Below are 15,506 nucleotides of genomic sequence, written 5' to 3' on the forward strand. Positions count from 1 at the left end.
TCCTGCCTCAGCCTCCCAAAGTGCTAGGATTACAGGCGTGAGCCACCACGCCCGGCCGGTCCCCAACCGTTTTGGCATCAGGGTCAGTTTTCATGGAGACGATTTTTCCACGGACGGGGTGGGGTGGGGGCTCGGGATGATTCAAGCGCATTACATTTATTGTGCGCTTTATTTCTGTTACATAGTAATATGTAAGGAAATGATTACGCAACTCACCAGAGGTTGGGGACTCCCTGGTTTAGAGGTATATTCAAACGCTAATTACTGATATTCTTCCTGACCCAACCCCTTATTTACCGAGCCCCGTCCTGCCCGTCCCCCCGCACCCCAGAACTTGAAGGGACATCCTAACCATCTACCGTGTAGTCCAGATTTTCTCAGATCATGGCCCAGGGTAGAGAAGGGATGTTGACCACTTAATTAAAATTAACTTTTCAGAAAGATACAACTTTGATTTTGTATGTTTTTCACTGGTTAGTTATTGGTGAAGTATTATCAGAATACTGTCAAACGCATTTACTTATCCTTACCGCAGTAGGTAGGTACTGTAATTATATCCATTTAACACGAGAAAATAGGCACAGGGAGGTTAAGGAACTTTTCCCAAGGAACACAGCTTTTAAGTAGGTGGGCGGGCCAAAATTCAACCTAGTTCCAAGCCCCAGCCCCACCCAACTTTGTTGTAGATTTAGACAAATGTAAAAGTACCCATATTAATTAAATACCTTCCCTGATTCTGTTACCATTACGTTTTCCCAGAATCCTTAAGGCGTGGTATTACTATTTTTTGCACAGCTTTGAGGCTTTAACTCGTATCCTTGGCCTGATCCAGCAGATGATATTTTGTTTGTCGGATTTGCCCCTCTAATAATTTTCCCTCCTTCCGGACCGGCAGCCCCTCAGCAGACAGGAAGAGCAACCGCGCGGGGAACAGGCTCCCGCCGCCGCAGACAGCTCCGGGAGACTGGGCTAGGGGCCAGCCTGGGTCCCCGCCCGTCCTCCCGGCTCCTCCCAGGCCCCTCCTCCTCGCCCAGAATGCACCTGGTTAAAAACAAAATCCCACGTGACTGGCTCTGCTCTCAGGCCATCATGGCGTCTCCCAGTGGGAAGGGAGCCCGGGCGCCGGAGGCTCCTGGCTGCGGGCCTCAGCCACTCTCCCGGGACCTGGTGGACTCCGTGGACGATGCGGAGGGGCTGTACGTGGCTGTCGAGCGCTGTCCGCTGTGCAACACCACCCGCCGCCGGCTGACCTGCGCCAAGTGCGTCCAGAACGGCGATTTCGTCTACTTCGACGGTCGCGACCGGGAGAGGTACGGCGGCCGCCACGGCTCTATTGTTGCTTTTCTGGTGTCTTCTCCAGCCAGGAGACCAAAGGCTGGAACCTGGGGCTACCTCTCCGGGCCCCGGATCCTGGCGAAAGGAGAGGGAGAGAGGGAGGGTAGCTGCCGCGCGCCGGCGCTTTACTGCGAGAGGACAGGGTGGGAGCCAGATGAGGGAAGGTCGCTGTTTCCCCATCACCCACTGGAGAGAAGTTTGACCCTACGGTGCTCTTGAGTCGTAGGGGGAAAAAAAGGTGATTCTTCTGGAGAAGTTTTCCCCTGTTGCTGCCATAGAGTTGGATTCTCAGCTCTTTGCTTTATATACTACAATTAATCTAAAAGCTTGGCTTTCTGTTTTCAAAAGCACATTCATAGACATTCTCTGGAGGAGAGAGTAGAAGAAAATCAAATAACGGTTTAAGAGGGAATCTGTGTTTAGTAATCTGTGTCACAGATGGACTTTGTTACCAGACTTGCTTACTCTAATGTGTGAACTAGAACTGGCTGGTTGCTTCCTTTTTCCTTCCCTGCCTCCAAAGATTTTTTTGGATTTTAAGGAATTTGAGACTGTGTTTTGGCCTTGTTTTACAATTCAGATTCGGAGCTGCAAGCCTTAGTTAAGAGAATTGTATTTAGGAACATTTCTTGGTTTCGTTTTGAAATCTAAACAGAGAGCTACAAGCCCTTGGATGAGAGACTTGGAAGATTAGTGTGATTAGCAGCAGAGTCTTCCACTCCTAATTTCTTTTCAACAACTTAGTATCAACAATAGTAAGACAGCTAACTTTTTGAGCACCAAAGTTCAGGTATTAATTGATTTACAACAACCCAATAACTTATGCCCAATTTACTTCTGAGTAAACGGTACAGTACCTTGTCCTAGGTCACAAAGATGATAAGTGTAAGGACCAGAATTAAAATCCAGACAGCCTGGACTTATATACCTATGCACTTAACCACTAGCCAGTACAACGTCTGTATTTGGGAATGTTTTGAGTTCCTAATATTCCTGTAATTGTAAATGTTTCTCTTTTGAGGAGACCTGTGGGACAAAATCTTTTTAGTTCATTGCTGTGCCTTATTGATGCTCTTGACAACTGTAGAAACTGCTGACATAATAAGTGATAGCTTCAAGAATTAAACCAGTTGTTATAAGAATACTATGTATGTGATGGAAATGTCTAACTGATGGAGTTTATCAAGGGTTCAGTTCTGGACCTTCTTCTCTGTCTATACTTTTTTCTAGATTCATTTCTGTGATTTAAATGCCATCTGTATGCTGAAGACTGCCAAACTTGTATCTCTAACCCAGACCTTTCTGAAGTCCAGGAAACACCTGCCTATTCAATATCTGTATTTAAATTTGCAATAGGTATCTCCATTTAATATGGCAAACTGAACTCCTTATTTTCCCTCATGAATCTTTTCTTCCCATGAGCATTCCAAACCAGTAAATGGCAATCTCTCTGCCTTTGGTTCAGGCCAAAAAACCTTTCAGTATTCCTTGACTCCTCTCTTAAGCCACCCTATCTAACTAATCCCATCAACAAATTCCTTCTACTCTTCAAAACCTATCCTAAATCTGACCATTTGACCATCACCTGGTCTGATCTACCAGAGGATTATTGCCTCTTGTGTCTTCGCTTCCACCGTTACTTCCCTTTTGGTATAATTTCCATATTGCAACCGGAATAATGCCACTCCCCCATTCCTCTGTTGAAATTTTCCAATTTTAAAAGCCAGAGCCCTTAACCAAAGTCCTATATTATCTGTTCCTCCTCTGACCTAATCTATTTTCTCCCTTACATATTCTGCTATAACACCCTAGCCTTCCTGTCAGTCCTCAAACATACCAAGAACAGACCTTCTTCAGGGCCTTTACAATCATATTCAGATAGCCAGGAACCCTTTTTCTCCCAGAAATCTTCAGAGTTGCCTCCTTTATTTCCTTTAGGCCTCTGTTCATACATTATGACCAATGATATAAACTCTGAGGGCAAGACTTTATCTGTTTTGCTGGGCGTGTTGGCTCACACCTGTAATCCTAGCACTTGGGGAGGCTGAGGCGGGAGGATCCCTTGAGGTCAGGAGTTCAAGGCCAGCCTGAGCAAGAGGAGACCCTCTACTAAAAATAGAAATTAGCCAGGCATGGTGGCACATGCCTGTAGTCCCAGCTACTTGGGAGGCTGAGGCAGGAGGATCGCTTGAGCCCACGAGTTTGAGGTTGCTGTGAGCTAGGCTGATGCCACAGCACTCTAGCCTGGGTGACAGAGTGAGACTTTCGCCCCCCCCCCAAAAAAAAGACTTTTTCTGTTTTGAACACTGTATCGTCATATAGTAGAAGCTCAATAAAGATTTAATGAATGAATGAATCTATTCCTTCTTCCCAACCTCAGTCTGTTTTTGGACTATTTCAGTATCATCCATTATGATTCATTTTTCGTTTTTTTACTAAAGCTGGAAACCTGGGAGTTATCCTAGATTATTCCTCTTCTCTTATTCTCTATGTCCAAATAATCAGCAAATGTAATATAGTCTGATGCCAAAATATATTTTGAATCTGTCCACTTCCAGTTCAGACTATCATCATTTCTCTCCTGACTACTTAGTGATCTCTTTTCACTCAGGCAACTTTTCCCCACCCTGCCTCTGGCCTCCACACAGCAACCACAGTAGAAAAAATGTTAATCAAATAACGTCACTTTTTTTTGCTTAAACCTTTCAGTGGCTTTCAAGTACATTTAAAATAAAATTCCAGCTCCTTACCATAGCATATGAAGCCCCGTGTGATTTGGTCCCTGCTTACCTCTCTAACTTTGGCTGTAAGGTTAAAAATGTGGGCTTTGAATGTATGCTGCATGGAATGGAATCCAAGCTTCAATACTGGCTGTGCGATTTTGAGCAAGTTTCTTCACCTCTCCTATGCTTGTTTATTTCATTTTGAAAATGGTGGGGTATTTAAAGTGCATGATGTCTAGCATACGTTATTAAGTACTCAAAAAATAAACTCATGCTATGCTCCACAATCACAGGCCTTCAAACACATGAAATTTTTCCATCTTTTTCCTTGCTGTTGCCTCTGCCTGGAACACTTTTCCTGTTCATTGGCACCTTGTCTTTCACCTCTCAACTTCAGTGTCACTTCCTCAGTGAGGCCTTTCCTGACGTTTCTTGTTAAGGTAGTTTCCCAACTCCATCTCCCCCCATTATTTGCTATCACAACAACTCAATTGATTTTTTTCATGGTACTAAGCATGGTGTGTAATGTTATGTGTTTGAGAAGATGTCTGCATCCAAAATGTAGTTCTATGAAGGCATGAATTCTGTTTGTTCTATCAGAAATAATGCATATCAAAGTTCTTGTAAATATGAATGTATTTTTTCAGTTTTCTTTCTTTCTTTCTTTCTTTTCTTTCTTTCTTTCTTTCTTTTTTTTTTTTTTTTTCCGAGACAGAGTCTGGCTCTGTTGCCCTGGCTAGAGTGCCGTGGCATCAGCCTAGCTCACAGCAACCTCAAACTCCTGGGCTCAAGCAATCCTCCTGCCTCAGCCTCCCGAGTAGCTGGGACTACAGGCATGCGCCACCATGCCCGGCTAATTTATATATATATATTTTTAGTTGTCCAGATAATTTCTTTCTATTTTTTAGTAGAGACGGGGGTCTCACTCTTGCTCAGGCTGGTCTCGGACTCCTGACCTTGAGTGATCCACCCGCCTCGGCCTCCCAGAGTGCTAGGATTATAGGTGTGAGCCACCGTGCCCGGCCCACAATCTTAAACTGTATAAACTGTTGGACGTTTTAAAATTACAGTTCTTCTAACAGGAACATAGTTTTCTGATTGCACATTTACCTGACACCAAAAATAGCACTGCTACCCGATAGATAACTGATAGGTTGAAGTAATCTTTCCATTCAAAACTGGGAAGAAGTTAGTTACCAGTTCATGATTGGTGAGGGAATAGGACCAGGGAAGATGATCTGAGGATACCTGGAGAAATGTGCCTGTTGGTTTAGGAGCCTGTGGTTTTCAAGTGTGGATTAAAAAGAAAGGCAAATTTTATGAGCATATGGATATTGTTTTTATAAGTACGTCTTCAGGAATGATGCTGCGTCACCCTCACTGATGAGTTTTAAGAATCTATGATTACGCTTTTATCAGAAAACAGAAATGCTGGCACTAAACAAATTGAGAGGTGGGATAAAGGGTGAGGAAGACATTTAGACGTTATTGCGGATTTCAAGGGGAACATCCAAAAAATATCCTTTAGATATTTCTGTTCTCCCTCTAGTATCCTTTTGGTTGTCAGTCACTGTGGCCTATAAAAATCTGTTGTCTTGAGAATTCAGTTCTGTATACTGAATTCAGCAGAACAAAAGCCCTGCTGGTAGCTGATTCTTCATCATTAGACAAGAGCTTGTCAGTCTTACTACTTTTTGATTATGTCCTTCAAGTGGGGTCTCAACTCCCATCCCATGCAGTTTATTAATAGTATTTCCACCAGGAAATGTGTATCTGCTAAGAAAATAACTTGTTTTCAGTCAGTATCTCTGGCTACTCTTACCATCATACCAAAGAATTTATAAAAGGTTTTCACCTTTACTATCTTTGGTTCCCTGCCACAACCCCACGAATTATTGACCTATTTTAAAGATGAGAAAACTGAGGCTCAGAGTTGTAGCTAACTTAATCCTGGACTATGCTAATTCTTAAATTCATTTCCTGATTGGAACTATATTTTTATATAGTGCATGTGTAACAATATCCAAAAGCCTCCCATTTTGTTATGCGAATTGAGATATATGTACTGTAGTGAACGAAGGGCTGGGATTGAGCCCAGAGAGACAATGCCCCCAGCCTATACACAGCCTTCCAGTTTGGAGTATTTTGAATTTTTACATTGACAAAACCACAATTGTAAAATGCATGTTTTTTTTGAAAGCTAAGTATTATACATATGACATTTGAAATATTAAAAGTGTTTTTAGTTCAAGCATTATAGAAAAAGGAAAATCACAGTTCTACCATATAAAGGTTCCTTTGTTATGAGGTATAGTACTCAATATGCTATACTTATTCTATGCCAAAACGGGATCACACAATACAAACTATTTTGCAGAGTTTTTTGGAGGTCTGTTGCATTTAATATACCTGAACATCTTTTCATGGCAGTACACAGAATAGTGCTTATTTCATTGCAGCTGTAAAATTTATTTTTTTTTAATCTGAAATTAGGAACATTCAGTAACTCCAGTGGGGGAAAAACATTATACAACTATCGTTTTTGTTTTTCTGTTTATTTACTATCTTTTAAACAAAAATGAATTTTTCTATTTTATGTGCAGAAGAAGTGGATGTTGTTAGGACTGCCCTATTCCTAGTTTCATAATCCCTCAGACTCTTGTGCTCGGATTCTGTAGTTGAGTTTAATACATAGTAAGATTAAGTGCAAAATCACTCATTGCAGTGAAGAAACGGGAAGCTAGTAAATGTCATATGCTAAACTATGTTGTCTGTACCTGGTGCTTTCACATTTATCTTATTTAATCTGTACAACCAAGTAGTATATAAGCATTATTCCCATTTTACAAGTGAGGGAACTGAATAATAATGCCTCGTTTCTATTTTCTACTAATGACTTAACCTTCATTCTTGCCAATGGAGTATGTTTTCACTATATTTTCTCATGTCCTAAATATTCCAACATAAGGCAAAAGAACCATCCTGGTAAGGACCAGTTTTTTTCCATATCTTATTTGCATATAAACACCATATCCTTGTATGCCTAAAGAATTTAAGGGAGAAAAATTTGATGACTAGTAATTCTTAATATACTAATTCAAGAGATACTTAGTTCTTTAGCCATCTCTACTTAAATATGTAATTAGCCAGGTTGCTCACTTTAAAAAAAAAAAAACAAAAAACTGAGCTTTAGCAAATACACTGTGAGGGTAGAAAAACTGCTTTGCTTGCTCCCCCAGGCACATCTGTGTCTCATCTACTTACCTGAGATGTCCCACTGCCTTAACTCTTCTACAGCAACCTGTGCCTAAATCATGCATGGGGAAAATTTCACTGACCAGTGCTCATTCCACCCCACCCCCACCCTGAGATTTAAGGAACCCAGAAAAATATAATCTGTCTCAAGGGACCTAGGAACTCTGGATACTATTGAGGAACTATATATTTTTCATAGTGGGGTATGATCCTCAAAAGGGGAGCATGAGTAATTTTAATTGATTGAATGGTGCCTTTTCTGACTATAAAGGTATACATGGTTATTATGGAAATCTTATAAAGCACAGAAACACGTAAAGAAGGAAACAGATTTTACCCATATTTTTACAACCGTATATATAGCTTGTTATTTTGCCTTTTTAAAAACCCAGCCTCATAAGGACATACTCATATCTTGGCCTATAAAATATTTTAATGTCCTTCATAGCAGTATACCATCATAATTATTCTATTGAACATTAAATTTTTTTCCAATTTTTTGCTATTACTGATTTTGTGACTGGCACCTTCAAACATAAATCTTTCATCATCTCTGTTCCATTTCCTTAGGATAGATTCCTTGAAATGCAAGAACTGATTCAAAGAGTTGAGTATTTTTTCAGGCCCTCAATTGCTTGTTTGAAGGGTTATAGTTTTTTCCTTTTCTTAAAATACATTAGTGGTGTGTGCTCAGACTTTTCTATTCCACAGCCTTAGGCACAAAGAAAACATAATAGCCCTAGGATGAGGGAAAGAACTGGCAGGCAGATGGAGGGATTAGAGTTATTTTATGAAAGGTGCTATGCTTGGGCACGTAGTAAGTGCTCAATAAGTTGTAGGTGTTACGGTGATGCTATTTATCCCTAGCACAGCATTAATAATGTGGATCCCTAGTAGAGGACGTGCGCTGGTGCTGTTTTCCTGGTAGTATGGAACAGATTTATGTGAATAGTCTCACCTGTGGATAGGCCCACTCAGCTGCCCATGCTTGTAGCCAGGGAACAGAGCGGAATTATGAGGTTCTCACTCTTAACCACCACCTCCTTAGCAGCACATTCCCATTACTGTTGTCCCACTTGGTGTGTTGAAACACTTGGTGCAGAACAAATTAATTTTTACATAGCAGAACTTCCACTGTCTATAATGCCTTCCCTCCCTTAACAGGAGCAACTCTTAACTCATCCTCAAGTCTCAGCTTAGAAAGGTATCACTCCTGGAAAGCTCCCTCTGAACCCTGAGCTGGGTTGTGTGCCCTCTTTCGTACCACTGGGGCTCTGTGTGACCACCCTTTTCCTAGTTCTCATAGTCTCTATCACGAGGGATCTGTTGGAAAATCAATTTAAGGGAAGACTTGTTTTAAATGGAAGAAAAAAATAAGTCAGAAAAGTATGGAATTTTTAGGAAACAAAGCCAAAAGTGTGGAGTAATTTATTTAGTAAATAACATAGAAGGTCTTTTTAAATTGTAAGAGAAAATACGGGAAATAGTTCTGCGAAAGCCATGCATGGAACAGGTTCACTGGCAGATTCCATTCAGACAACAGCACAAAAACTAGAGTCATTAAATTTTAAAAAGTTGATAAATATATTTGCATACAAATTCAGAAAATTCTGTACAGCAGAAACATTAGTAAGAAAACAGACTGAGGAAAAATAATTTCAAGATGTATGAAAGAAAAATGGCTAATTTCCCTGATACATAATCCTTCAAGGAAAAAAAACTATAGAAAAATGAAGGACATAGGGAGATAACAAAAGAAAAATAAGTAGCCAGTAAGATATGAAAAGTTGTTCAACCTTTCTAATAGTGAAATAAAAGCAAATAAATGAATTAATGAACTATCTTTTGAGGGGAGAAATGCAAGGCCAGTCAGATTGGCAAAGGCTAGAAAGAGATGTCCAGTGTTTGGGGGAGAGTGAGAAAATTGGTTCTGTTACCTGCTGTTGGTGGGGTTGTAAATTATATGAAATGTTTTAGAGGAAATTTGAGGATAACTGTCAGAATTTTGCATGTAAATATTCTTTGACTCAGCAGTTTATTTACAGGAACGTCTCATAGAGAAACTTAAAAACTTGTAAAGATTTGTGCAGTAAGATATTCATTTATATCATTATAATAGTAAAAACTTGGAAGAAATAGCAGTGTTCATCAGTAGGGGCTTATAAATGAATAAATTCATTCAAGGAAATGCTGTGTACCTGTTAATGAGAGAGATCAATATGTCTGACGTGGAAAAAGATACAAGATATTTTATGTGACAAACCTAACTTGAAAAACAGTATGTAAAATATAGATTCCCACCACCTTTTTTTTTTAATTATTATTATTTCAACAGATTTGGGGGGGCACAAGTGTTTTTTGTTACACGGATGAATTGTATTATGTTGCAGTCAGGGCTTTCAGTGTACCCTTCACCAGAATAGTGTAAATTGTACCCGCTAAGTAGATTTAATCCGTCACCCCCCCACCTTCTTAGTTTTCAGTGAGTATTACACCACTTTATGACCATATATACCTTTCATTTAGCTCCCACTTAAAGTGTGAACATGTGGTATTTATTTTTCCATTCCTGAGATACTTCATTTAGGAGAATGGTCTCCAGTTCTGTCCAAATTTCTGCAAAAGACATTATTTTATTCCTTTTTATGTCTGAGTAGTACTCCAGGGTGTGTATGTGTATATACGTATATATACACACACACATACACACCACATTTTCCTAATCCACTCATCGGTTGATGGGCACATAGGTTGATTCCATATCTTTGCAATTGTGAATTGTGCTGCGATAAATGTTCGGGTGCAGGTGTCCCTTTTATAAAATAACTTTTCCTTTGGGTAGATACTCAGTAGTGGGATTACCGGATTGAATGGTAGGTCTACTTATAGTTCTTTGAGGAATCTCCATACTGTTTTCCATAGTGGTTGACTAGTTTACATTCCCACCAACAGTGTATGAGCTTTCCCTTTTCACCGCGTCCTCGCCAACATCTACTGTCTTTTTGACTTTTTAATAATGGCCATTCTAACAGGGGTAAAGTAGTACCTCAGTGTGGTTTTAATTTGCATTTCCATGATTAGTGATGTTGAACATATTTTCATGTTTGTTGGCCATTTGTCTATCTTCTTTGGAAAAAATCTGTTCGTATCTTTCACCCACTTTTTGATTTTTTTTTTTCCCCTGATTGAGTTCTTTGTAGATTCTGGATATTAGTCCTTTGTCAGATGTATAGTTTGTGAATATCTTCTCCCATTCTGTTGGTTGTCTATTTAATCTGTTGATTATTTCCTTTGCTGTGCAGAAACTTTATAGTTTAATTAAGTCACATTTATTTTTCTTGTTGCTATATTTGCTTTTGGGGTCTTAGTCATAAATTCTCATCCTTTTAAAAAGATATATATGTATAATTAAGTCTGGTTTGATTATGGTGACTATTTATCTTTCCATTTCTTGGAAACCATATTAAGAAAGCACAGAATTGTGGGATGAATTTTTTATCTACTTCCATGAGTGGTAGGATGGAGAATGCAGAGAATGGATGAGTGTACCAAGTGAGCAACTGAAACGCTGACCCACCCACATTCCTTGATATCATCTGCTTTTAGCTTTGTTAACGCCACCTATTTTTAATTTCCTTCATGAAGGATAACATGACTTATGAAGCATTTGAAACAGTAGGAATTATCTTTATTATTCCTGCTGCCATCTGTATATTTTAAGGGTTTTTTTCTGTGCTGTTTTTGTTTGTTTAACAAAGCCTAAGAGGATCACCCAGCTGAATATAAAGCTGGACAGAGTTGTCTGCCATTTCTAAGTTGTTTTAGTGCAAAATGGCATTTTTACAACAGATCTGAAAGGAGAACTTTTACAGCTTCTAAAAGCAAGATTTTATCATACATGTCAATGCTTGCATGCTTTGAGAGCCTTTTGAGTTTTTTGTTTTCTACTGGTTATCTGTATTATCAGAATACAAATCAGCACACTGTCTTTGTGATATGAAGTAAATACCACGGTAGTTTTTCATATTTGATACAAGGTAATGGAGGCATATAACAAGTGATATGTTCAAGAATACACAGTCTACTGCAGAAGAATATGTAACTCAATTTCTTTTTTTTTTTTCCCCCCATATTTCTCTGAAATTTTATTTTGGTTCCTTCCCAACTTGAATATAATTCCAAAAATACTCTAACATCCTACCTTTTACTGTAGGAATGAAAGAATCTAACACTTACTTTTCCTTGCAGGAGGCAAAAGTATGTCTTATGGTTGGAGGCCATAGCAATTTGTCCTACCATAAAGTAGCCATTTATACACTAGGTTACACAATTTGGAAAACGTAACTCGATTTCTTAATATTCTAGAGCAGTGGTCCCCAACCTTTTGGCACCAGGGACCAGTTTCATGGAAAACAATTTTTCCACAGACAGGGTACTAGTCTGCAGCCCGGGAGTTGGGGACCGCAGTTCTAGAAGATGCTTTGTTATATGTTGCAGGCACATGGTAAATGCCTGATAGATTAATTGATGAGTCTGTGGGTTTGTCTACATTCCACATTGGTTTCTGAGTTTTCTAATAATTGTTTCATGCCATTGCCACTTTACTGGACATTGCAGTGCTATTCAGTAGAACTTCCTGCGACAATGGAAATGTTTGATATTCACACTGTCCAACAAGCCACACGTGGCTATTGAAATGTGAATATAGTGCAACTGAGGAACTGAACTTTTTATTTTAATTAAGTTTAAATTGTGACATTATAAATGTGTAATTCTGTCACTAATGCCTCACTGCTTTTTATTAATATATATTGTACATTTTCAGTGACTGTTAAATGTTAGGGTCATGATTAGATCAATTTATCCCTTTTAGAATTAAATATCTTTAGGTATGTTATAAACATGGGGTTGCAGAAATAATATTTTGGAGAGACTTCTTTTCTATTTGCGTTATTTTTAGGGCTATCATGGTCTGTTATATTGTTTTCCTTTATGCTAGGAATTCAGGAGGCAGCCAAAAGCTTATTCTTGGACACCAAACCATGTCACTGCAGCATATGGCATTATCCTTGTTCCCTTAAATGGTTAGTGGGCCACTGTTCACTCCATCTACAACCAGTTCCATAATGTTAGTCATAATTTTTTTTTTCACCAAATTCTTTCTAAGCAGCAAGCCACATTTTAGGTGCTCAGTAGCCCATGTGTGGCTGGTGGCTACCATATTGAGCAGCACAGATCTAGAAGATTTGAATGACACTGTCAACTACCTTCAAGTATTAATAGTCAACGTTTATAGAACACTACACAACAGTTGTAGAATACAACTGTGTATTCTTTCAAATACACATGGAACCTTTTCCAAGGCAAAACATGTATAATAAGGCCATAAGACAGCCTCAAGTCAAAAGATTGAAATCACACAGAGTATATTCTGTGACCACATCAGAGTGAATTAAGTTAGAAAACAATAAGTTACCTAGAAAAGCCCATATATCTAGAAATTAAACAATAAAATTTTTTTTTTTTTTAGAGACAGTGTCTCACTCTTATGCCCAGGCTGGAGTTCAGTGGCATCATAGTAGCTCACTGCAGCCTTGAATTCCTGGGCTCAAGTGATCCTCAGCCTTAGCCTCCCGAGTGGCTGGGAATACAGGAACAGGCCACCACGCCCAGCTTAAATAATACACTTCTAAATAATTTATGGATCAAAGAAGGAGTCTTATAAAAAAAATTAGAAGTTTCAAACTAAATGAAAATACACCACGTCAAAAATCTTAGGAAGTAGCTAAAGTGATGTGTAGAAGGGCATTTATAACTTTATATGGTCATAATTAAAAAGCAACAGAGGCTTAAATTTGATCTCAAGTTGAAGATTTGAACTTCGTTTTAAAAAGAACAAATGGTAAGCAGCTGTGTGCATCCCATTGAGAAAATGTATATTTACTTTCAGGACAGTGACATTTCCACATGAATTTGCAGATATGATTGATTGGTCTCAGGAATTTGCATGGTCTCATTGAACTGAAAAAATTGAACATTTAAATAAAAGATTGAATTTTTTTTTTTTTACAGGTTTATTGACAAGAAGGAAAGGTTAAGCCGACTTAAGAGCAAGCAAGAAGAATTTCAAAAAGAGTGAGTTTTTTGCTTTACCTTTTAATTTGCGGAGGTTTCCTAGTTACCACTTGGTTTAATTCCTAGCTGTGGTATGCAGATATATGGATTGCTAACTTACTGAATTTAGGATATGGTCTCTTAAAGTGTAGAAAAGGAGTGCATCTGGGAGAAGTACAACGGGAGAGATTATCAAGTTTCTAGAAAATATTGGCTTCAGACCTGGTGCTTAGTACACAGTAGACACTCAGTATTTGGGTGGATGAATTAAACCCCTGGCCCTGATAATCGATCTGTGGCACATGGGTCCAGAACAGTAGGCTTGATTAGACTTAAATTAGTGCTGGTGGGCATTACTGTAGGGCATTACTGCATCCATTTACCTTTCTTCTTGTATCTGTATCAATGTTTTACAAAGTATGGTCTGCAGATCTTCTATATCAGAATTCATTAACTAAAGAGAATGGTTAAAAATGCAGATTCTTGGAATTCTATCCTTAGATAATCTGATTCAGTAGGTCTGGGGTGAGGTCCAGGAATCTGAGCTATTAACAAGAACCCCTAATGAATCTCTTACGCTCTGGGTTTGAGAATTGTCCCATAGAACCTTCCGCCCCAAACTGATCCAGTTACTGTTCTCCAGACACAATCCAGATATTTGCTTCTCTGTGCCTCCATTCATAGTTTCTCTCCACCTCAGTGGTTTTCCTCTTCTCTACACATCCTGCCCATCTCTCAAGGCTCTCTAGGGGTCATCTGTTCTGCAAAGCCTTCCCAAACCATGCCAACAGGGACGTCGCCATCCCACTAGTGAAAACAGTTGAGCACCCATACCAGTGATCCCCAAAGTGTGATTCGAGCTTCTCAAGAGAGTCTGCAATGATCTGACAGACATATTCATGAGCAGTTTAAACCTTCCAAGATATACCCTGCATTAGAAACCTGTTTCAATTTAACTCAGCAATTTCTCTAATTCACTCTACCACACAAACTTTATTTTTTCCCATAGAACACTTTATTCCATAGAATAAATTTTTAGAGATGCTGGCTTATGCCATTTCTCTAGGAACTAATCGTGGTATTTTAGATAGTCAATTTTTTTGGTAACTAACATTAATTATGACTGATGGAAATTATTGATTGAGGACAAAGGCTAGGACTGTTATAGAAATTTATTTTGGACATTTATAGAAGAGCTCTTGGCAGTGTTAGTGCAAAAAGGAAGGAGGTGAAAAAAATTGCAGAGAACAGGGAATTTGGAAAACACTTTAAATGCTAAGTCCCACATTGGCATTTCTAGCCATTTCTGAGAACTTATTTTTAAAAGTTGTTTGCATTTTTCGACTTCAAAACATTATTTTAAAAGCCTATTTTCTATGTCTCTTTTCGATACAGAGTGTTAAAAGCTATGGAAGGAAAACGGATAACAGATCAGCTGGTAAGTTGTAATAAATATTAATACTTGAATTAATATTCTTTATACTTAAGGCTACATGTTTTTAAGTTGGTAAAGCTTAAAAAGTCATTTTGAATTTAAACTTATTTTTTATCATATTTGATCATCCTCTGTTTAAATATATTTGCAGTGTGGCCTTCTCAAATATTTTATCTAGATACCAAAAACATTGTGTAGACAATTAATTATGGAGTCGTTGTAAACGATAATTATGAAGTCTGATATTGATGTAAAAATACAAAAACAATGCGCTAGTATCCTTTTTTTTTAAAAATTACTTATCATACACACATACTCCAGATGGATTAATGATTAAATGTAAAAAGTAAACTCATAAAAGTATTAAAAGAAAATATGGGAGTGGATTTATGTAATCTTGGGGTAGGGAGAGAACCTTTATAAGCCACGGAGGAAAGCACTTTGACAGGCTACACAAAAGATTAAAAGTTTTGTATGTTAAACATCCTTAAGCAAAATTAATGGTTAAACTGGAGAAAAATAAGTACAACTTATGAAAATAAAGAATTTGATTAGTAACACTTAATACTTTTGTTCTCTAATGAAGGGAGCATCCATCAACACATTTGTTTGGGGGAAACTTGGTGGCAATTCATTTTTTTTTT

At 38.5% G+C, this 15,506-nt stretch overlaps 1 protein-coding gene across 1 annotated transcript in view; it reads left to right on the forward strand.

Moving 5' to 3' along the window:
* Positions 1-1,089: 1,089 nt before the first annotated feature.
* The window catches only part of ATG14 (autophagy related 14), a 32,591-nt gene continuing 18,174 nt past the window's right edge, over positions 1,090-15,506 (forward strand). The window contains exons 1-3 of the mRNA XM_012663840.1: positions 1,090-1,310; positions 13,386-13,448; positions 14,823-14,865. Of these exons, the coding sequence (XP_012519294.1) occupies positions 1,090-1,310; positions 13,386-13,448; positions 14,823-14,865 (327 nt within the window). The remainder of the gene's footprint in view (positions 1,311-13,385; positions 13,449-14,822; positions 14,866-15,506) is intronic.

This window comes from Propithecus coquereli, unplaced genomic scaffold (assembly GCF_000956105.1).
Source record: "Propithecus coquereli isolate 6110/MARCELLA unplaced genomic scaffold, Pcoq_1.0 Scaffold83, whole genome shotgun sequence".
In the NCBI taxonomy this organism is placed as follows: Eukaryota; Metazoa; Chordata; class Mammalia; order Primates; family Indriidae; genus Propithecus; species Propithecus coquereli.